Source organism: Lissotriton vulgaris, chromosome 3_1 (genome assembly GCF_964263255.1).
Source record: "Lissotriton vulgaris chromosome 3_1, aLisVul1.2, whole genome shotgun sequence".
In the NCBI taxonomy this organism is placed as follows: Eukaryota; Metazoa; Chordata; class Amphibia; order Caudata; family Salamandridae; genus Lissotriton; species Lissotriton vulgaris.
In genome coordinates this window covers 152,303,389-152,325,631 of record NC_141689.1, presented here as the reverse complement: position 1 = coordinate 152,325,631, position 22,243 = coordinate 152,303,389, and the positions used below count along the sequence as shown (strand labels likewise).

The 22,243-nt window shown below is 47.1% G+C and overlaps 1 protein-coding gene across 3 annotated transcripts in view; it reads left to right on the top strand.

Annotated features, from left to right (window-relative positions):
* Positions 1–22,243, top strand: part of LOC147726133 (phospholipid-transporting ATPase ID-like) — a 795,656-nt gene that overhangs the window by 670,202 nt on the left and 103,211 nt on the right. For all 3 annotated transcript variants that reach the window (XM_086960237.1, XM_086960240.1, XM_086960239.1), the window contains exons 14-15: positions 20,922–20,965; positions 21,324–21,489. In XM_086960237.1, coding sequence (XP_086816363.1) covers positions 20,922–20,965; positions 21,324–21,489 — 210 coding nt within the window. The remainder of the gene's footprint in view (positions 1–20,921; positions 20,966–21,323; positions 21,490–22,243) is intronic.

Sequence of the window (22,243 nt, the reverse complement as noted above, 5' to 3'; positions counted from 1 at the left end):
TGCAAAAAAATTGGGACATTTTGCCAAAGTATGTCTTAGGAAAAAGTATGTGAACAGACCTACGGTTTGCGCTGTTGAATCCGATTGTGATTCTGATCCAGAAGTTTTTTCTGTGGTCAGGAACTGTGATGATTCTAAGCCATCTAATGGTGTTGTGGTAGGTGATCCCTCGTCGTGCATTGATCCAATTGTAGATATTTGTATTGGGGATCGCACAGTTAAGTTGTTCGTAGATTCTGGAGCGAAAATCACAATGATTACACGAGACTTATTTGATCAAACTTGGCAGGGTTCTCAAGCACTTCTCCTCCTGATCGGTCTCCTGTTTCGTATGAGGGATGGAAGATAGATCTGATGGGATTTTTCGAAGAAGAGCTAGCAGTTAAGGGGAGGAGAATACAAGGAAAGATATATGTTGCAGTGAAAGGACTCAATATTTTTGGGTGGTTTTACCAGGGGCATTTTGGGATGATATTGAGACCAGGAGCCAAGGAGCAAGTCTTAGATGTAAACTGCGAAAGAGTGAGTACCGCATGGAAAAATAAGTTTCCAGGAGTCTTTAGCAAAAAACTGGGAAAGATAAAAGGTTTCAGACATAAGATTATCGTCAAAAATGGAGCCCAACCTATTAAGCACAAACTTAGAGGTGTTCCATTCAGTGTGAGGGAGGACCTAGAGAAGCAATTTGAAAGGGTTGTGCGAAAGAGGTATCATTGAACCTACCGATTCCTCTTTGTGACTTTCTCTATTAGTCGTAGCAAGGAAGAGGGGAGGTGTTCTAAGGTGCAATGAAACTAAGAACACCCTCATTCAAACCTTAAATAACTTACTTCTAGCTAACAATCTGATCCAACACTGCTTAGAAGAAACTCACTACAGAAGAGCTATCCTTGACGCCATTATAGCCGAAAGCAAGGCTATCTTCATCGATCACATCCTCCCCATCGACTCAATCAATCAATCAATCAAAACACTTGTATAGCGCGCTACCCACCCGGAAGGGTCTCAAGGCGCTTGGGGGAAGGGGGCCGCTACTGCTCGAACAACCAGGTCTTGAGCTGTCTCCTGAAGGTGAGGTGGTCCTGGGTCAGCCGAAGGTGGATGGGAAGGGAGTTCCATGTCTTGGCCGCCAGGTAGGAGAAGGATCTGCCTCCGGCGGTGGTTCATCAGATGTGTGGTACGGTGGCGAGGGCGAGGCTGGCGGACCGTAGCTGGCGGGTGGGTGTGTGGAAGGAGTAGAAGGAAAACAAGGTGGTCCCTCTTACTGATTAACAAAAAAAGGGGGGATAGCACTTGCTTTATATAATGCCACTATAGCTCACGAGATCTTTACACTTTCAAGCCACTCATAACAGTTGATATCTACCCGATGAATCTGGAGCGTAAATAGGAGCAGGGAGGCCGAATCTCGGCAATAAGAGAGGTGAATGTAAAAAAACCCTCCAAGAACAGTGACAAGGAACTTATCCCCACTGAACGAAAATAGCCTGACGCCATCCAGTCACGTGCTTCACTCTTTCGTTGGTACCTAATTGATAGGGGAAGCCATTTGAAAGAAACTGTCCTATATATCGGTGGCTCCTTTTTCCTCCATTGAATGAAAAGTTCTTTTAAACACTCAGATATAAAGGGATTACCCTTCACAACCATTACAATCCATTTCATGTGATACTCTACCATGAATCTAGAATTGTCTCCTCCAATTTAAAATAGAGGAAGACAACACGAGTTCGTTCTGTTTTTAAAAAACCCCGTCCTGATGAAGGTTTCAACTTAAAGAACCGAAACGCTGCGTCGACTACTTGGTTTTTTTAATCAATTGTTGTTTTTAATTTGTTTATTGTATATACTTAAGAGATGTACATCATTGTTGTATGATGCCGACACTCTTTTTTAACATTTTCCTGTGGCACAGTTATTTGATGTTTAACATTGTCAAAAATTCTTTTAATAAATGACTAAGATATTTTATTTGATTGTGTTGAGTATTATAACTTGGTATAAACTGTTATGAGTGGCTTGAAAGTGTAAAGATCTCGTGAGCTATAGTGGCATTATATAAAGCAAGTGCTATCCCCCCTTTTTTTGTTAATCAGTAAGAGGGACCACCTTGTTTTCCTTCTACTCCTTTCACTCCTCGTCCCTTGATTGGATTTGTGAGGAGACCTCCCTTTCTGCTTTGGGTGTGTGGAAGGTCAGGCGGTCGTTGAGGTACTTGGGGCCCAGGTCGTGGAGGGACTTGTGTGCGTGGGTGAGGAGCCTGAACGGGATCCTCTTGTTGACGGGGAGCCAGTGCAGGTTCCTCAGGTGGCTGGAGATGTGGCTGCGTCGAGGGATGTCCAGGATGAGTCGGGCTGAGGCGTTCTGGATGCGTTGTAGTCTTTTCTGTAGCTTGGCTGTGGTTCCGGCGTAGAGGGTGTTTCCGTAGTCCAGCCGGCTGGTGACGAGGGCCTGGGTGACCGTCTTCCTGGTTTCGATCGGGATCCAGCGGAAGATCTTGCGGAGCATGCGGAGGGTGTGAAAGCAAGAAGAGGAGACGGCGTTGACTTGTCTAGTCATCGAGAGGGAGGAGTCCAGGATGAAGCCCAGGTTGCGTGCATGGTCTGTCGGCTTGGGGGCGGTGCCCAGGGCTGGCGGCCACCAGGAGTCGTCCCAGGCGGAGGGTGATGGTCCAAGGATGAGGACTTCCGTCTTGTCTGAGTTCAGTTTCAAGCGGCTGTTCTTCATCCACTCGGTGACGTCTTTCATCCCTTCGTGGAGGCTGGTTCTGGCGTGTCGGGGTCTCTGGTGAGGGAGAGGATCAGCTGGGTGTTATTGGCTTTGGAGATGATGTTGAGGTTGTGTTGGCGTGCGATGGCTGCGAGAGGTCTCATGTAGGCGTTGAAGAGGGTGGGGCTGGGTGAAGATCCTTACGGGACGCCGCAGATGACTTCGGTGGCCTCGGAACAAAACGGGGGGAGGCGGACTCTTTGTGTTCTTCCAGCGAGGAACGAGATGATCCATTTCAATGCCTTCTCTTGGATGCCGGTGTTGCTGAGGCGTTGGACTAGGGTGCGGTGGCAGACAGTGTCGAACGCGGCAGAGAGGTCCAGGAGAATGAGTGTCGCTGTTTCCCCATTGTCGAGAAGGGCTCGGATGTCGTCGGTGGCTGCGATGAGGGCGGTCTCGGTGCTGCGGTTGGCTCTGAAACCGGACTGCGAGGGGTCGAGGGATCCGTTCGTCTCGAGGAAGGCGGCAAGCTGTCTGTTGGCGATCTTCTCGACTGGTCCGACCATCACATAATACTCTTTCACATCACTCTTCCGATCATGACCAATCCAATTCCCAAACGAGACCCTCCCAAATGGGTCAGGAATACAGCACAAATTCCACGAGCGGACCTAGAAGAAAGAATCAGCTTGCTGCTCCCCATCTCCACTGAACACCTCTCAACCAATGATCTCACTTCTCTTTACAACACCAATATGACGCTTACCCTAGATCAAATTGCTCCCTTGAAGCCAAAGAAAGCTAGGAACATTCCCTCTAGAACATGTTTCATCACCGACATCAACGATGAAATAAGTCATCTAAAAGCCGCAGAAAGAACCTGGAGGAACAATCCCTCAACCCCCCATCATGATCAACTCCAAGCAGCCCGCAGGACGTACACAAACCACATTAAGAACAAAAAGTCAGCTTTCTTCTGCTCGGCACTAGCCAACGCAAAAAAACGTCCCAAAGAATTTTTCAATATAATATGGAACCAAACCTCCAAACCCATACCTCCCTTAACTCAGGCATCCAAAGCTCGGTGTGACAGCTTCGCAACATTTTTCAACGACAAAATCGTCAAGATCGACTTCGCACTGGGCTTAATTCCCATCTCTCTAAATGAGAGCAAACTGTCCAAAACCCCTGTCAATGCTTCTGTGAAGTCTCCAAAACAATGGTCTTCATTCATTCCCATCCAGGAAGCAGAGATAGTCCATCTAATCTCCAACGCCAAGCCCTCAGCCCATGCCCTAGACCAGCTTCCGCCTCTCCTGACCAAAGACCTGAAGCTAGTCCTAGCTCCAATATGGTGCAAGATCATTAACAGCTCATTGAGCTCCGGAACCGTCCCAGACTGCCGCAAGGTGGGGCAAGTCACACCATTAATAAAGAAACCAGGACTAGACACTGAAGATCTTAATAACTTCAGACCGGTCTCGAACCTTCCTTTTTTGGCCAAAATCATGGAAAGTCGTGTGCTCCCTCAGCTAACCCAGCACCTAGAAGACATTAAACTCCTAGACCTCCACCAATCGGGCTTCAGAAAGGGATGCAGCACTGAAACGGCAATCCTTAATGTCATAGATGATCTACTCAAGTCACTAGACTCAGATCAATGCTGCCTTCTCATCCTCCTAGATTTATCGGCCGCATTCGATACAGTCAACCACAATCTACTCCTAAGGGTTCTGCAAGAAAGAGCCGGTCTACAAGAGACGGTCCTTCACTGGTTCTCTTCCTTTCTTCACAACCAATCACAGAGAATAAAAATCAAAAACTTTGAATCCGATCCCCACCCTGTCATCAGAGATGTTCCACAAGGGTTTGTTCTCTCCCCCAGCTCTTCAACATCTACATCGAACCCCTCACCTCTCTACTCAGAAAATCTAACATCCCCTTTCATCCATATGCTGACGACACGCAGCTCTATCTGGAAACCTCCTCAATCGATGACATCCAGAGAATAAACAACATCCTCAAGGAGGTCCAAGAATGGCTCACCACCAACCACTTGAAACTGAACCAAGAAAAAACGGAAATACTACTCATTTACGAAAAAGATGATAACCCGCAAATCGAAGAATGGCTCAAAACCATAGATGCCCTCAATTCCCAAACGAGACCCTCCCAAATGGGTCAGGAATACAGCACAAATTCCACGAGCGGACCTAGAAGAAAGAATCAGCTTGCTGCTCCCCATCTCCACTGAACACCTCTCAACCAATGATCTCACTTCTCTTTACAACACCAATATGACGCTTACCCTAGATCAAATTGCTCCCTTGAAGCCAAAGAAAGCTAGGAACATTCCCTCTAGAACATGGTTCACCACCGACATCAACGATGAAATAAGTCATCTAAAAGCCGCAGAAAGAACCTGGAGGAACAATCCCTCAACCCCCCATCATGATCAACTCCAAGCAGCCCGCAGGACGTACACAAGCCACATTAAGAACAAAAAGTCAGCTTTCTTCTGCTCGGCACTAGCCAACGCAAAAAAACAGGCCAAAGAATTTTTCAATATAATATGGAACCAAACCTCCAAACCCACACCTCCCTTAACTCAGGCATCCAAAGCTCGGTGTGACAGCTTCGCAACATTTTTCAACGACAAAATCGTCAAGATTCCCCTAGTATGGGACATTATTACTCTGCTCCCTCCACCCCCAAAAATCAGAACGTATACCAGACGATGGCAGAAATTGGAACCAGACGTCTGGGCAGCCAAACTCAGAGAAAACGTTCCCCATCCCCCCCTATGACACCTTAGTAGGGGACAAAAAATTCAGTACCTGGATTACCCAATCGCTCGACGCCATCCTGCCCAAAACCCACTCTCTCAGACACATCAAGAGAGTTAATCCTTCACCCTGGTATACCCCAGAACTCAATCTGCTACGTAAGGCTTGCAAAAGAAATTAACGTATCTGGAGGAAGGAAAAAACCGAGGAACGGAAAGAATCATTCCGCACCGCGGTAAAATCCTACAAAAAAGAGCTCCGCAACATCAAAACTAGTTTCTACGAGGACAGAATTAAAAACGCTGCCTGCTCGGCCCATGAAACCTACTCAGTTCTAAAAGAACTACTCCACGCCCCTGACCCCCCACTCAAACCCCTCGATCCCAAAGCAGCTGAAACTAAATGTAATAAATTAGCCACCTTCTTCGACGAGAAGATTCAAAACATTCTTCTTACCATACCCCCCCCGAACAGGACCCCATACAGCCGGATCCTACCATCATCACCACCAATCCTCCTTTGCCGCCAGCCCCCCAACCCTCCCTGGACACTTTCGGTCCCGTAACTACGGAAGAAGTAGGAGCTACGCTGGCCGCAATCAAAAGTGGTTCCCCCCTTGATCCTGCCCCCCTCCGTTTCCTAAAAAAAGTGTCAAGTACCATCATCCCTCCCCTCACGGCCCTGATTAATTCCTCTCTCTCGGAGGGCATTGTCCCCCCCAGCTGGAAAACGGCAGCAGTCAAAGGTCTACTGAAAAAACCCTCTTTAGACCCGCAGGATTTCGCCAACTACAGGCCCATATCCCTTCTCCCTGGAAACAGCAAGATCGCAGAGAAGCTGGTAAATAAGCAATTATCGCTATACCTAGAAAGCAACAACCTCTTAGCGGCCTCCCAGACAGGATTCCGACCAGGTCAGGGCACGGACATCGCCCTCCTGACAGCAGTGGAGAAGGCCAGAAGCATTCTGGACATGGGAGGATCAGTGGCAGTGATCCTCCTAGATCTCAGTGCGGCCTTCGACACTGTAGACCATCCCACCCTAATCCACCGACTGGGAGAGATCGGATTAAAGGGTATGGCCTTGAAATGGCTAGAATCCTTTTTAACTGGACGCTCCTTCCAGGTGCGGGAAAACGACAGCTGCTCATCCACCATCCCTCTCCGGTGTGGAGTACCACAGGGCTCATCTTTGAGCCCTACACTTTTCAACGTGTATATGGCTCCACTGGAGAAGAGGGTCAGCTCGTACGGCGTGTCAGTTATCAACTACGCCGACGACACTCAGCTGGTCGTTACCCTTTCTCACCCTCACCACGCCCCATCCGATCTCCACAGATGCCTTTCCGAAGTCAACCAATTGATGAATCTCTCCTCATTAAAATTGAACGGGTCCAAGACTGAGATCCTCCTGATGGGCCACAATGGGCCCTCTCTACCATCTCACCTTTGGCCTAGGTGCCTAGGGGACCCTCCCGCACCCAAGGAAGAGGTCAAGAGCCTTGGTGTGTGGATTGAGAAGGACATGAGTTTTAAAACCCAGGCTAAAAGAACCGCAGGGACATGCTTTGGGCTACTCAGAGCCTGCAGGAAGATCTTTTCCCTGCTCCCCGATACCGCAAGGAGGCTCCTCATTCAGGGTCTAATCCTGGCAAGATTAGACTACTGTAACGCTATATACCTGGGAGCCCCTGAAGCCACCCTGAACTCACTGCAGAAAGTCCAAAACGCTGCAGCCCGCCTACTTACGGGCACACCAGGAAGATCCTCCGCCAGGCCGGCCCTCAACTCTCTCCACTGGCTTCCAGTCAGAGAAAGGGTCATTTTCAAGGCCCTCTGTCTGGCCCATAAAACCCTCAACAACAACGGTCCCCCACTTCTGAAAGAACTTTTAACCCCGTACAAAGCAGAGAGAGATCTCCGGTCTAATGCAGAAAATCTCATTGCAGTCCCTAGAGTGAGAAAAGCCAAGACCGGTGGCCGTCGCTTCTCGGTTCACACGGCCAAACAATGGAACCATTTACCCCGAAAACTCAGGACAGAACCGAACTATCTCCAGTTCAGAAAAACCTTAAAGACCCTCCTTTTCCCGCAAATATAATTTCACTAGTTGGCTAAACCCCTGGAGAAGCAGATCAGCGCTGGGATGCTCTTCTGAGTTACTACGCGCTTTACAAAAACCATTAAATAAATAAATAAATAAATAAATAAATAAGATCGACTTCGCACTGGGCTTAATTCCCATCTCTCTAAATGAGAGCAAACTGTCCAAAACCCCTGTCAATGCTTCTGTGAAGTCTCCAAAACAATGGTCTTCATTCATTCCCATCCAGGAAGCAGAGATAGTCCATCTAATCTCCAACGCCAAGCCCTCAGCCCATGCCCTAGACCAGCTTCCGCCTCTCCTGACCAAAGACCTGAAGCTAGTCCTAGCTCCAATATGGTGCAAGATCATTAACAGCTCATTAGCTCCGGAACCGTCCCAGACTGCCGCAAGGTGGGGCAAGTCACACCATTAATAAAGAAACCAGGACTAGACACTGAAGATCTTAATAACTTCAGACCGGTCTCGAACCTTCCTTTTTTGGCCAAAATCATGGAAAGTCGTGTACTCCCTCAGCTAACCCAGCACCTAGAAGACATTAAACTCCTAGACCTCCACCAATCGGGCTTCAGAAAGGGATGCAGCACTGAAACGGCAATCCTTAATGTCATAGATGATCTACTCAAGTCACTAGACTCAGATCAATGCTGCCTTCTCATCCTCCTAGATTTATCGGCCGCATTCGATACAGTCAACCACAATCTACTCCTAAGGGTTCTGCAAGAAAGAGCCGGTCTACAAGAGACGGTCCTTCACTGGTTCTCTTCCTTTCTTCACAACCAATCACAGAGAATAAAAATCAAAAACTTCGAATCCGATCCCCACCCTGTCATCAGAGATGTTCCACAAGGGTTTGTTCTCTCCCCCAGCTCTTCAACATCTACATCGAACCCCTCACCTCTCTACTCAGAAAATCTAACATCCCCTTTCATCCATATGCTGACGACACGCAGCTCTATCTGGAAACCTCCTCAATCGATGACATCCAGAGAATAAACAACATCCTCAAGGAGGTCCAAGTATGGCTCACCACCAACCACTTGAAACTGAACCAAGAAAAAACGGAAATACTACTCATTTCCGAAAAAGATGATAACCCGCAAATCGAAGAATGGCTCAAAACCATAGATGCCCTCAAAGGTAACCTCTCCTTGGCACACTCGGTGAAATCTCTAGGGATCACCCTAGACCCAAAACTTGACATGAAGAAACACATCTCAAGATCTGCTAAAAGTGCCTTTCTCAACCTAAAACTACTATACAAAATAAAAACCCTTCCTCCCACCCAAGGACCTTCAACAAGCCACCCAAGATTTCGTCCTCTCCAGAATAGACTACGGAATCGCGACATTGACGGGGACAGCAAAAACCCACCTCGCCCCCCTGAAGACTACACTCAATGCAGCAGCAAGCATGGTCTCCGGAATTAAGAAATTATAATACATCTCTCCAGCCCTCAGAGAACTCAGATGGCTCCCAGTGGAGTTGCGAGCCAGCTTTAGAACAGCCTGCCTCACGCACAAAGCCCTGCATATGGGTAAACCAGAATAGCTGGCTGCCAAACTCAAAAGGGTAGGCCAGTCCAGAAACCTCAGGAGCTCCAACTCTCTACTGCTCATACTGCCAAAATCTCGCAAGCAAAGAACCACAGCCAAATCTTTCGCTGGAAACGCACCCGAAATCTGGAATTCCATCCCACCCCACATCAGAACAATCCCTTCCTTTTCAAAATTCAAGAGCCTTCTCAAAGACCTTTTCCTTAACCGCATTGAAGGGATCTGACAGTCCCTGGACAGTCCTTCAACTGACACTCCATCGCTACTAAAATTCAATGTATATATAAAATATGATGTACATGTTGTGAAGCGCTTTGGTCTAGCCAGTGCTATACAAAACTTCTAAATAAATAAATAAAATAAATAAATCTTTGGGTCTGTGTTGACTTGAGATCCCTAAACAAAGAAATATGGCTAGACTCGCACCCTTTACCACAGATCAATGATCTGTTTTCGTTTACCAAGAGTGCACAGTATTTCTCCAAATTGGACATCAGGTAGAATTGGATCCTGAGTCACATCATTTAACTTCTTTTGTTTTGTATCTGGGAACATTTCGCTACTGTCGCAAGCCTTTTGGGCTTGCTTCAGCAGCATCTGTTTTCCAGAGGATAGTGAGCAATATACTCAAAGATGTTGACGGTGTCTGGTATTTATTTTTGGTAATGATATTGCATCTCATGATAATGTTTTGGAAAAAGTATTAACATTGTTAGAAAAACGTGGTGTGGTGTTAAAGGATGAAAAATGTAAATTTTTTTGCTCAAAAGTTGAATACTTGAGGCATGTCATATCACAAGATGGAATCAGTCCTCGTCCAGGTTTACTTCAGGCAGTTATGGATGCTCCTTAACCAGTGGACAAAGCTGGTGTCAAGTCATTGTTAGGACTATGTGAGTACTACTCACAGTTCATTCCTAATTTTGCCTCTATGGCACGTCCCATAATTAATTTACTGAAGAAGGGAGTCAAGTTTGTATGGGGAGAGGAGTGTGTTTCTGCCTTTAAGTTGATTAAGTCAGCCTTGAAAGATGGTCCAATTTTAAAACCATTTGACCCTACTTTATCTTGCTGTGTCACAGTAGATGCGAGTCAAGCAGGTATTGGTGCCACCCTAACTCAATGGGTCAAAAATGGGAGAATACGGTGTGTTTTGCATCTAAGGTGTAAAGGACTCCTGGGCTCCAGTACTCTGTCATTGAGAAGGAGTTGTTAGCTTGTTCTTGGGCAATAGAAAAGTTCCGACCATACATCTGGGGAAAAGTGGTTTTTACTTTTAACGGATCATAAGCCACTGGTAAACATTTTGGGTGGAAGTGTGATTAAGTGTTGTTCACCGAGAATAATGCGTATGGTGACAAAACTGTTGCAATACCAATTTAGAATTGAACACATTTCTGGTGGAAAAAATGGACGGGCAGATTTTCTCTCACGTTTCCCTGTCAAAGCGAATGAACTTGATGAGGTTAATTTAGATGATTTTTGTAATGAGGATTGTGATGACTGCTTGGTTGCTGTCTTAGATCTTCCTGATTTTGATCTGGGTTCTGAGAGTGATTGGATCAAGGCTTTGGAATCTGATAGTGTGATTCATGAAGTTTTCAATTATGTCAAAAATGGTTGGCCAAGAGAAAAGAACCTACCTATTGCTCTCCAACATTTCTCGAAAGTTGAGGATGAATTATGCATAGAGGATGGTCTGTTATTGAGAGGGGACAAGTTTGTACCTCCTAGTGACTTCAGGATTGTTGATAGGGCTCATGAAGGTCATCTTGGCACTACCCTTACCAAACGGCTCATCCAGGACACATATTGGTGGCCAAGTATGGATACCGAGATTGATCTTGTGGTTGCCAATTGTTGTGTTTGTGGTGCATCCGACAAAAGTTGGAAAATATCTGTTCCTTCTTTGATCCCCATTGATTATCCCAAGGGTCCTTTGATGTAGCTAGGTATTGATGTCATGGGACCATACGAAGTTCTTCCTGGGGTTTAAGATTTGTATTGGTTCTTATGGATTATGCATCAAAATGGCCGGAAGTGAGAATGGTGAAGGAAGCCAGCACGAAAACTGTTGAATTTCTCAAAGATGTGTGGTTAAGAGTAGGTGTTCCTGAAACTCTGGTCTCGGACGACGGAAAACAATTTGTCAGCACAGAATTCGAGAGTTTTCTTGCTGAGTCAGGTGTTAAACATAACAAGAGTTCTCTCTGTCCCCCGGAAACTAATGGTTTAGTCGAGAGGATATATAGGGTGGTGGGGGAGTGTATTAAATGGGCCAGAGCTAGTGGTAATGGCATTTGTAAAGCATTAAACACTATGGTGTGGTTCTATAGGACAACGCCACACTCTTCTACACAGGTTTCACCATTTGAGCTGTTGAGGGGACGCAAACCCAACACTAATTATAGACCTGGTTGGATGATCAAATGGGACAAGTCTGAATCAGATGTAGCCCAACTGATGTCCCTTGCAAGTGACAATGTAGCCCTGGCTCAAGCCAAACAAAAAGAATGGTTTGATACACACAAATAAGTCAAAGTTGTTCCGCTTATTGTGGGTGATATGATCAAAATTCGATCTGCTGTTCACAAAAAGAAAGGAGATAGCAAATTTAGTTCACCTGTTAAAGTTGTAAAAGTCCATGGTAATGCTGTAAAAGTTGATGGTGGTCATTGGTGTAACCTTAACAGATTTGTGAAAATTCAGGAGAAGCATGCACATTCAAATATTTCAGACTGTGGTCATTCTAGTGGTGACCAGACTTGTTATAGGAAAAATTCTAGGAACATTGTTAAACCTGCTCGATACAGGTCGTAGTTTTGCAATCTATATTTATTTTAGTTATTGTTATAATGTTTTGTTTTGGTTTTTTTAGAGGAGAAGAAGATATGTTGTGATGTGTCTCTTATGTGTAGTGTACCTTTAAAGTATTTAGTTCTATGATGATGTGGAGTTTTAGAATGCATGTAATAATAATAATAATAAACTTTATTCGGATTTTTTTAAAGCTCCATAAAAGCAGTACAGGTAAAAATAGATCTGCAGTACGATATGTTTACAGATTACTTAAAAAAGCAGCAAAAAGGAGTTTCGGTAATTTATACAGTACTGTTACATTTAAAGGTTTTTCCTATGTCCGTGTATACATTTTAGAAAATTAAGAACATGGTAACATGTGGCTTCAGTATCCAAAAGCTGCAAGCTCAACATGGCTACTCGGCACTGTCTAAGACCCCAAGATTTTAAAAGAGTTAGTAACCAAAGTTTGCGGTGTTCCTGATAAAATTTACAGAACAGAACAGTATGAAGCGTGGATTGTATTGATTTCCCATCGCATGGACATGGAAGTGGATTTAGGTCCCAAACGTTTGGCGTTGGAAAAGCTACCAGTTTGTGAAATATGTTCAGTCTGAATCTTATCAGGAGAAATCGGTCGAAGGTGCCAATGTCGAGGTTTAAATAGGGCTGCATTAAAAGAGTAGATTGGACCATTATTGCGTGCTGCACCGACTGTTTCCCAGCTTCTAATTGTAGTCTCAAATTACTCAGATGGTCTAAAGCTCTTGTTTTTAAGTTATTCTTTGAGAGTTCTCCAATTTTTTCAGGGTTTGAATAATATTTTTCTATTCCAAGGTCAAAGAGGAAGGTCCGGATATATGCCAGCCATTTAATTTTTAAAACGTAGTCCAGAGACATTGCATCTGCCAGTATTGTTTTTGTGATGTCGTTTTTATCTGAAGCCCAGATACGTCGCCAAAGGAGGAGTGGTTGGATTTTCGCAAGATCTTCGATATATGGAACTCCCAATTCTAAGTGGCAGGCGTAAGTCGAAGAACTTTTGGGGGCAGATAAGAGGTATCTGAAAAAATTGTTTTCTGCAATTTGCAGAGAGGTAACATCCGTGTGGCCCCATAGTCCTGCTCCATATAAAGCTGTAGATTGACACTTGGCTTTGTATATGGTCATCAATTCCCTGGGCGGACGTTTTCCTAATTTCTGTGTAAACGACACTAATGCGGCTAATGCTCTTTTAAAACAATGTTTTCTGGCTTCTACTGCTGGTTTCCAGGAGAGTTTATTATCTATCATGACTCCCAGATAGCAGTATTCATTTGTCGAATCTATTTTTTGGCTGTCTAGATAGATAGAATTTTGCTGTTTCCTCCCAGCCCCAGCCTTCATTACGAAAGTCTTTTTTACGTTTATATGAAGGTCAAGGGTTCTCATGAACTGCGAATATCTATTAAGGGACCTTTGGAGTTCACGGGGGGTTTGTGCTAGGAGGACGGCGTCGTCCGCGTAGAGCAGAGCGGGGATCGGGCGATGTTTGGCCAGTGGAAGATCGCGGGCACCCTTCAGGAGCTCAACCTCCAAGTTGTTGGTATAGAGGGAGAAAAGGAAGGGTGCCAGGACACATCCTTGTCTGACCCCACGCTCTACTCTAAAGGACGTCGTCAGTTCCCCCTTTGTGCCGTAGCGGACTCTTGCGGATGGGTTGGAATAGAGTTCCCTTAAAAAGTTCAGGAGTGATGGATCTACCCCCATCTGTGCTAAAAGGGACCACAATTTTGTATGGGAAACGCAGTCGAAAGCCGCGGACAAGTCTACATAGGTCATGTAAAGTTTTGCTTTCTTTGCATGCACATATTTTCCAAAGATTACCGATAGATTTAGGGCTTGTTCCACAGTACCTAGTCCTTTTCTAAATCCGAATTGAAGGTCGGATAGGATGCCTCTGTCTTCCGCCCAGTCCTGAAGTCTTTCTAGGATCACTCTCCCTGCTATTTTCCCCAGTGAGTCCAGCAAAGAAATTGGGCGATAGCAGGCAGGGTCCATGCGGTTACCTTTTTTAAATATTGGCACCATAATGGACTTTGTCCATGACTCCAGAATTCCTATTTTTGCCGTTGCGGTGCAGACCCTTGTTAAGATCGGTGCCCAGAGTTCTGTTTGGTGTTTAAAAAAGTCTGCCGGGACTCCGTCCGGCCCTGGAGCTTTTCCTTTTTTGGTTGAGTTCAATGCCACAAGAATCTCAGAGATTTCAAAATTTATGTCTATAGGGTATGGTAGGAATGTTTTTTCCTCCTCTTCCGTCTCTTGAGCAGAGGTTGGTTTTTGGAAGATGCTAGTAAAGTGTGATACCCAAGTTGCAGCATCTATAGCAGCTTCGATTTTTGGGCGCGTGTCGTCTGCCAAGAAAGGAGTTCTTATGATTCTCCAGAAGGCTTGAGGGTTTTTTTCTTGGGCACTGGTGTGGAGTTCATGCCACAGCGCTTGCTTGAGTTCCTCTTTCCTCTTTTTCCTAGTTTTATGGTATTCACTTCTGAGGGTGGCTATTGTGCGCGGGTCCCTTTCGTTTTTGTTTAAGGCTAGCTTCAATTTTGTGTGAGCCTTGGTACACTCTTGGTTAAACCAGCCTTTGGGCCGAGGTGGGCCGGATTTCTGTTTTGCTGTGAGTAAAACCTTTAATTTGTCCATAATTTGGGCAAAGTTATTTAGAAGCTCCACGTCCTTTGTTGCTATGTCCAAACAAGTTTTAATTTGAGGATAGGCTGCTTTTATTAGCTCTCTGGTGAGTTCTTCTGGGTTTGTCCTTCCCCATTTTATTGAGTACCCGTTTACTTTATCCATACTGATATTTTCTTGGGTCAATGCATTGGCTATTGTTACTGGAGAACATTGTTGGTAGTTTAGTAAGACTTCCAAGGTTAGTGTTGCATGGTCACTTTGAGGATTTGGTTTGACTTCAAAGTTTTTTACTCTTAGTTGTAAGGATGTTGATATTATTATGAAGTCTACCGTGGTTTTATAGCCTCTTCCTATATAAGTAGGTGCTAGTGAATTATCCCCGTGATCCAAGGTGTTTACTATCTGGAGATCCAGGTCGGATAGGAGATCGTTCATTTGTCTACCCATTTTATTATGCGAAAAGTGGGTGAGTGAGAGGCCGTCTTCTGTCACCATGCCAGGACATTTTCTTTTTGGTTGGGTGCAGGCGTGAAGATTGAAATCGCCTGCCCATATTATTGTTACCTGGCCTCTCTCTCCTTGTTTCGTTCTGTGGGTGGTTAATTTTTCGTGGAGGTGAGCGAGGACTCCCTCAAAGTCTAGTTCGTCCAGGTTGTTATAAAAATTAATGATAGCCATTGACTCTTTTTTCTGGATGAAAAGATCAAGGATCTGCAAATTGGAGGCCAGTTCTATAACCTTTATTTTAGCATTTTGGATAGTGTTGGCTACGTAGATGCACAGACCTCCCTTTGGTCTACCTATGTGTCCCGGCTGCGCGAGGGATGAGTACGTTTTGTACCCCTGCAGGTGATATTCTTGTAATGACCATGTCTCCTGTATGCATATTATTTGATGATTATGCGTGTGGTGCATAATTGTCCCATCCTCTATTTTTGTCCTTAATCCAGCGATGTTCCACGAGATCAGGCTCAGGATTGTTGGACTATCCTTTGAGCTTTTTGCTATTTTTGATTCTTTAAGGATCTCTGGGGCTGGAGGGGTCTCTGGGTCTAGGGGGACTAATGGGGAGACCGTGGGTTCCGATAGGTCTGCGTGGATTAGGGAGTGTTCTTGTGGCTGTGGTAGTCAGTCGACGCACTCTAAGGTGCTGTACCTGTTTGCTAAATGAAGGCCATTCCAGCTATCCCAACGTGTGGGATCACTGTGCTTTCTCCAGTGATCCTGTCCACTCCATTCATCCCTATCTCTGCCTTGATGATTAAGGCCTAGTGGGTTGAATGGGGGAAACCGTCCTTGCCGCGGCTGCTGCCATTGATAAGTGTTATGTTGCATAGATTGCTGGGGTTGCCACCACTGTCGGGTGGAATGATGTGGGTATTGAGGAGGCTGGGCAGGTGGTTGGGTAACAAGGTGTAAAGGTTGAGGAAGTTGGGAGGGTAGTTGCCACTGGAGAACTGATTGTTGTGGGACTTGTGGGAATCGTGGGGTGTATGGGGGCTGCTGATATTGATACATATTGTTTTCAGAGGAATTTGTGGGCCCAGTGTTTAATGGGAAAGCGGGGCAGGGGAAATTTAGCCTTAAGGATGAGGGTAGGAAATAGGACAAGGGAAGGGGATTTATTTGGATGGCGGGTCCTCTATTGGGTGAGTTACAGATATAATTTGATGCCCCTATCTCCCTGAATTTAATGCTGATGACGTCCCCCGCTATTGCCTTCGTGCTTCTACCAACCCAATCTCCTCTGCGTGCGGAGAAGATATCACCCCTGATGTGAGCGGGTAAGGGTTTATGGAGTTGGAGCCACTGGGCACATTTATTCCTCAGCTCTGCGAAAGTTTCTCTTACACCCTCCTTTAGTGGGGGAACAGCTGTTAACACCACCACGAAGGGAGAAGCTTCCGGGGGTAAATTGATTATTTTGGGCCGAGACTGCTTGATCTTCTGTTCTAGTGGTTTTTCTAGGGAGGGGGTCTCTGCTGGAATGGTGGTGTTTCCGTTATTGCCTTTTACTTGTCGGTTGTTTGTTTTAGTTTGACCTACCGGATCTATTTGTGTAGCGGGGGGGAGATCTACCGCGACCGGGGTGTCTGGGGGGGCATCTAGGTTACTCCCTTTTTCAGCTGGAGGTTGTGTTGCTGCCGCCTTTCTAGTTGGTAAAGTGTTAGGCTTGTTTGTTGTACCTGTTAATTGTTTGGTACTAGATGATTTTTTTGGGAGTGTTTCCTTTGCCCCATGCGTTGGAGCGGGACCATTACCGCTTGTCTTACAACTGCATTTCGTATTGATTAGTGACGTGAGTCTGTCCAACTTTGATATTAGGGGTTTAATCTGTGCTGTAATTTTAGCTTCGAGGTCTGATTTAAGGTCCATAACCATGTTTTCCACCCAACAGGGGATACCTGCCGAGGAGTTTGGAGTGGGCGTGATCAGATTGTGATTCTTTGTTTTTGTTTTAGATTTTTCCTTGATGATTGGCATAGCCTTAAGGAGGGTGGAGGTGTTTTTCCTTATTTTTGTTTTTGTTGGTTCTAAGGTCATTACTGGGTCAGGTAGTAAACGATTACTAATGACACTCTGGTCTAGTTCTTCAGTAGGTGATTGGCAGATTTCTAAGTCTGGGGTTGCTTCAAGGTCGACATATGATTGATCAGAGTCTGTTTGGGTTACGGATAAATCTACAGAATTTGGAACAGTCATCGTAGGAACGATAGTTAGTGGCAATGGTAAAGAGCAGTTGTTAGCAGCAACCTGGTGAGCAGGGGAATTTGCGGTGGCAAGTGAACCAAGCGAAGAGCGTTTGGCCTGCATGAGGTCCAGAGAGACTCTTTTCTCCAGTAGGATGATACTTTTATCAATGGTGTCGTTTACCCTGGATATGAAGAGGTCTATGGGACCGGTCACTTGTGTCACCAGTGTGGCTTTCTTAGACGTGCTTCTGGTTTTGGGACGCATCGTGATCGTCAGTAATGTGCGTCAGGAATCGTTGGGGCCTGCGGGAACGTAGTAAAATGCAGGGTGACAGGGCCGGGGCCGTCCTCTGCCGTCCTCGAACGGCCTCAAACGGCCCTGTCTTTGCCCAGTCTTCGCCCCGGGCTGCGTCCCGCGCTGCGGGAGTGTTGAGCCGAGATATAGTGGGCGTGTTAGGCGGGGGGCGGGCCGGCGGGGAGAGCGGACCGGATGGTCAGTCCGTGGTCTTCGCAGGGACTCCTGGATGTTGGAGTCCCTGCACACTCGAGCCCACGCCTTTCCTCGCGCCCCTGCCTCCGCCTCCAGTGACCAGGTGCTGTGGATTTCAAACGCACTCCTGTGCGCAGCGGCTCCCGCGAAGCGGGAGCGGCAAGCCGTGTGGGCGGAACTGCCCTTGGATTCCTCGGAGAAAGTGGTAAGCCTCTGCCTGTAGGTTTTAAGCGTCCCAGGGAATAGCAGGGGGAAGCGCCTTTTACACTCTCAGGCGGGCGGGGGGCGGGCCGGCGGGGAGAGCGGACCGGATGGTCAGTCCGTGGTCTTCGCAGGGACTCCTGGATGTTGGAGTCCCGGCACACTCGCAGCCCACGCCTTTCCTCGCGCCCCTGCCTCCGCCTCCAGTGACCAGGTGCTGTGGATTTCAAACGCACTCCTGTGCGCAGCGGCTCCCGCGAAGCGGGAGCGGCAAGCCGTGTGGGCGGAACTGCCCTTGGATTCCTCGGAGAAAGTGGTAAGCCTCTGCCTGTAGGTTTTAAGCGTCCCAGGGAATAGCAGGGGGAAGCGCCTTTTACACTCTCAGGCGGGCGGGGGGCGGGCCGGCGGGGAGAGCGGACCGGATGGTCAGTCCGTGGTCTTCGCAGGGACTCCTGGATGTTGGAGTCCCGGCACACTCGCAGCCCACGCCTTTCCTCGCGCCCCTGCCTCCGCCTCCAGTGACCAGGTGCTGTGGATTTCAAACGCACTCCTGTGCGCAGCGGCTCCCGCGAAGCGGGAGCGGCAAGCCGTGTGGGCGGAACTGCCCTTGGATTCCTCGGAGAAAGTGGTAAGCCTCTGCCTGTAGGTTTTAAGCGTCCCAGGGAATAGCAGGGGGAAGCGCCTTTTACACTCTCAGGCGGGCGGGGGGCGGGCCGGCGGGGAGAGCAGACCGGATGGTCAGTCCGTGGTCTTCGCAGGGACTCCTGGATGTTGGAGTCCCTGCACACTCGCAGCCCACGCCTTTCCTCGCGCCCCTGCCTCCGCCTCCAGTGACCAGGTGCTGTGGATTTCAAACGCACTCCTGTGCGCAGCGTCTCCCGCGAAGCGGGAGCGGCAAGCCGTGTGGGCGGAACTGCCCTTGGATTCCTCGGAGAAAGTGGTAAGCCTCTGCCTGTAGGTTTTAAGCGTCCCAGGGAATAGCAGGGGGAAGCGCCTTTTACACTCTCAGGTGGGCGGGGGGCGGGCCGGCGGGGAGAGCGGACCGGATGGTCAGTCCGTGGTCTTCGCAGGGACTCCTGGATGTTGGAGTCCCTGCACACTCGCAGCCCACGCCTTTCCTCGCGCCCCTGCCTCCGCCTCCAGTGACCAGGTGCTGTGGATTTCAAACGCACTCCTGTGCGCAGCGGCTCCCGCGAAGCGGGAGCGGCAAGCCGTGTGGGCGGAACTGCCCTTGGATTCCTCGGAGAAAGTGGTAAGCCTCTGCCTGTAGGTTTTAAGCGTCCCAGGGAATAGCAGGGGGAAGCGCCTTTTACACTCTCAGGCGGGCGGGGGGCGGGCCGGCGGGGAGAGCGGACCGGATGGTCAGTCTGTGGTCTTCGCAGGGACTCCTGGATGTTGGAGTCCCTGCACACTCGCAGTCCACGCCTTTCCTCGCGCCCCTGCCTCCGCCTCCAGTGACCAGGTGCTGTGGATTTCAAACGCACTCCTGTGCGCAGCGGCTCCCGCGAAGCGGGAGCGGCAAGCCGTGTGGGCGGAACTGCCCTTGGATTCCTCGGAGAAAGTGGTAAGCCTCTGCCTGTAGGTTTTAAGCGTCCCAGGGAATAGCAGGGGGAAGCGCCTTTTACACTCTCAGGCGGGCGGGGGGCGGGCCGGCGGGGAGAGCGGACCGGATGGTCAGTCCGTGGTCTTCGCAGGGACTCCTGGATGTTGGAGTCCCTGCACACTCGCAGCCCACGCCTTTCCTCGCGCCCCTGCCTCCGCCTCCAGTGACCAGGTGCTGTGGATTTCAAACGCACTCCTGTGCGCAGCGGCTCCCGCAAAGCGGGAGCGGCAAGCCGTGTGGGCGGAACTGCCCTTGGATTCCTCGGAGAAAGTGGTAAGCCTCTGCCTGTAGGTTTTAAGCGTCCCCTTGCATGTATCTTAGCAACATGATCTGATGATCGTATGCTGTTAGCTGTTGGCAGAGCGAGTCACATTGGCTTTGTTATACACATTGCTAATAAATTAACCAGCTCAAGACTTCTTGTGTGTGCCTGGTTACTACAATGTCATTATAAGAATGTGGAATCTTGCTGTTGCCAAGTGAGCATCTTGGAAGGTGTGTGTTCTTTAACATTGTGGAGCTGACTGGTGCTGGAGGTGCCCTGTTCTCCTCACCAGTGGGGTTTGTATGTTTAACTCAAATAAACAATTCTTCATCCACCCATTGACCAACAACTTTTTTGTCATTCATGCATGTCATTCCACTCAACAAACGTCTTTCCTTTTTGTGCTACATGGTTAGTCGTCTCTATCACCACTGACCCAGCTCACTCCCTCACTCCATGCCAGAGCCCCAAGGGGGCAGTGGTGTAGCTTTAGGGGGGTGTTACACCCACAATAAATGTATTTTCTGTTAAATAGTTGGGTACAGGTGCTTTCAATTGGGTATGGTGAGGTGTCTTGGGTTTTTCCATGCACACAGGTAAAAACAAACTGACACACACTCTTCCTCTCTATTTTCAAAATCTTCAAACATTTTTTTTTTTTTTACAAAATGTTGTGTTTTCTCTCACTTAGTACCCCTGACAGTCTGGATTCGTTTGCATTTCCACTCCTCTTAAGCCCCTCACATGAACCCTGATTGTCCTATAATGTATTTTAACATTATATGCCAACATGATTGTTGGAAAACCTGACGCTCACCCCTCACCTTCCCCCAATCTTTCTGACCAAGCTACATCCCTGCAAAGGGGCTACATGTCTATGGATTCTGGGGGTGTTTGTAAAAATGCACAAGGAAGACCAAGGGCCGCACTGCTTGGGGCAGAGTGGAGTATTTTATATAATGTCATCACTGTGTGCCTTCATCATGTGAAGAAACACCATTGAGCCCCTTGTCGTCTCACTTCCTGTATATATTTCTCCTTAGGTGATGTGACTGATTTCGCAGGACACAGGATGGAAATTACAGAGGTACGAGACTAGCCAGTCCTTCAGTTCATGGTTTTAATATGAAAACTTAAATATTATCATGCAAAGAGAGTGTTCTGGTTGTGTTGAAGCAACTAATCCGTTCGCCCCCTCATGCACTGAGAGCATTTATTTTCATTCTCTTTGTAGTAAATATATGATTCATTTTTTCCGATCTTCCATTTGTGCATTTTTATAACATTATATAAGTGCCCACCCCCCCCCCTCTTTTTTTTCTCTCTTTCTCTATGGGGATTCTGGATATTTGTTGTAGAGGGTGGTTATATAAAAATGTAGAGCAGAAATTAAGATATAAAAGAATATGCACAAGCCCTCATCTTTTTCTTTAAACTTTCCTTAGCATACTGAAAAAGTGGACTTTTCATTCAACCCATTGGCCGACACAAAGTTTGTGTTCCATGATCACAGCTTGATTGAGTCCATCAAACTGGAAGAGCCGAGCACACAAGAGTTCTTCCGATTGCTTGCGCTCTGCCACACGGCCATGTCGGAGGAAAAGAAGGAAGGTGAGCTTTCTTAAAACCTTTAGATCTGTGTTAAGGTCTCACAACCAACAAAAGACGATCAATGACTCCATCTGAGGTTGTGGGCTCTGCCCTGTGGTAGATCTAATATCAGTTGAGAATTTAATGCTAGCCGGTGACAGTGGAGACTGCGGGCAGCCTTCTACACTATCTAAAGCTGAGAAAGTGAACATGATACCACAGAAAGAAGAGTCTCTCCACCCAATAGCATAGCCCATGTTCTTGGAGATAATCCAGCTGTGATGTCATTAGCCTCCAGACCCTGGCCATATAATCTGTCTCCTTTTAGGTCCCAGTCAGCTCACAGTAGGGATGTTGGCACAGTGTGATTAGGAGTGTTTTCAACTACAACAGTCATAAGCTAAGTACAGTGAACCTTTCTAGTTTTCAGTCATATGTTTAGTAAACTAAGTGAAATGAATTTGAGATATTTAAAAGTTGGAGTCAAACTGGTTTGGAAGACAGATACCACCAACTATGTGCCACAGTTTAAAAAAAAGAAAGAAAAGCATTTTGACCCATTCCTAAAGCTGCTTGCTAAATTGTACAATTTTGTGCCATGAATTTACTAACTCTCCAAGTAGGTTTTAAACTGTTTTTAGAGATGAATTAGGAGAATTAAAGGGTTATGTACAGAAGATCCGTGTAAAGAATGGTACTGTCCCTGTGCAACACAAAGTGAGAAGGGTTCCTCTTGCAGTTAGAGGGGAGGTTAAAAATTAATTATCAATGAAAT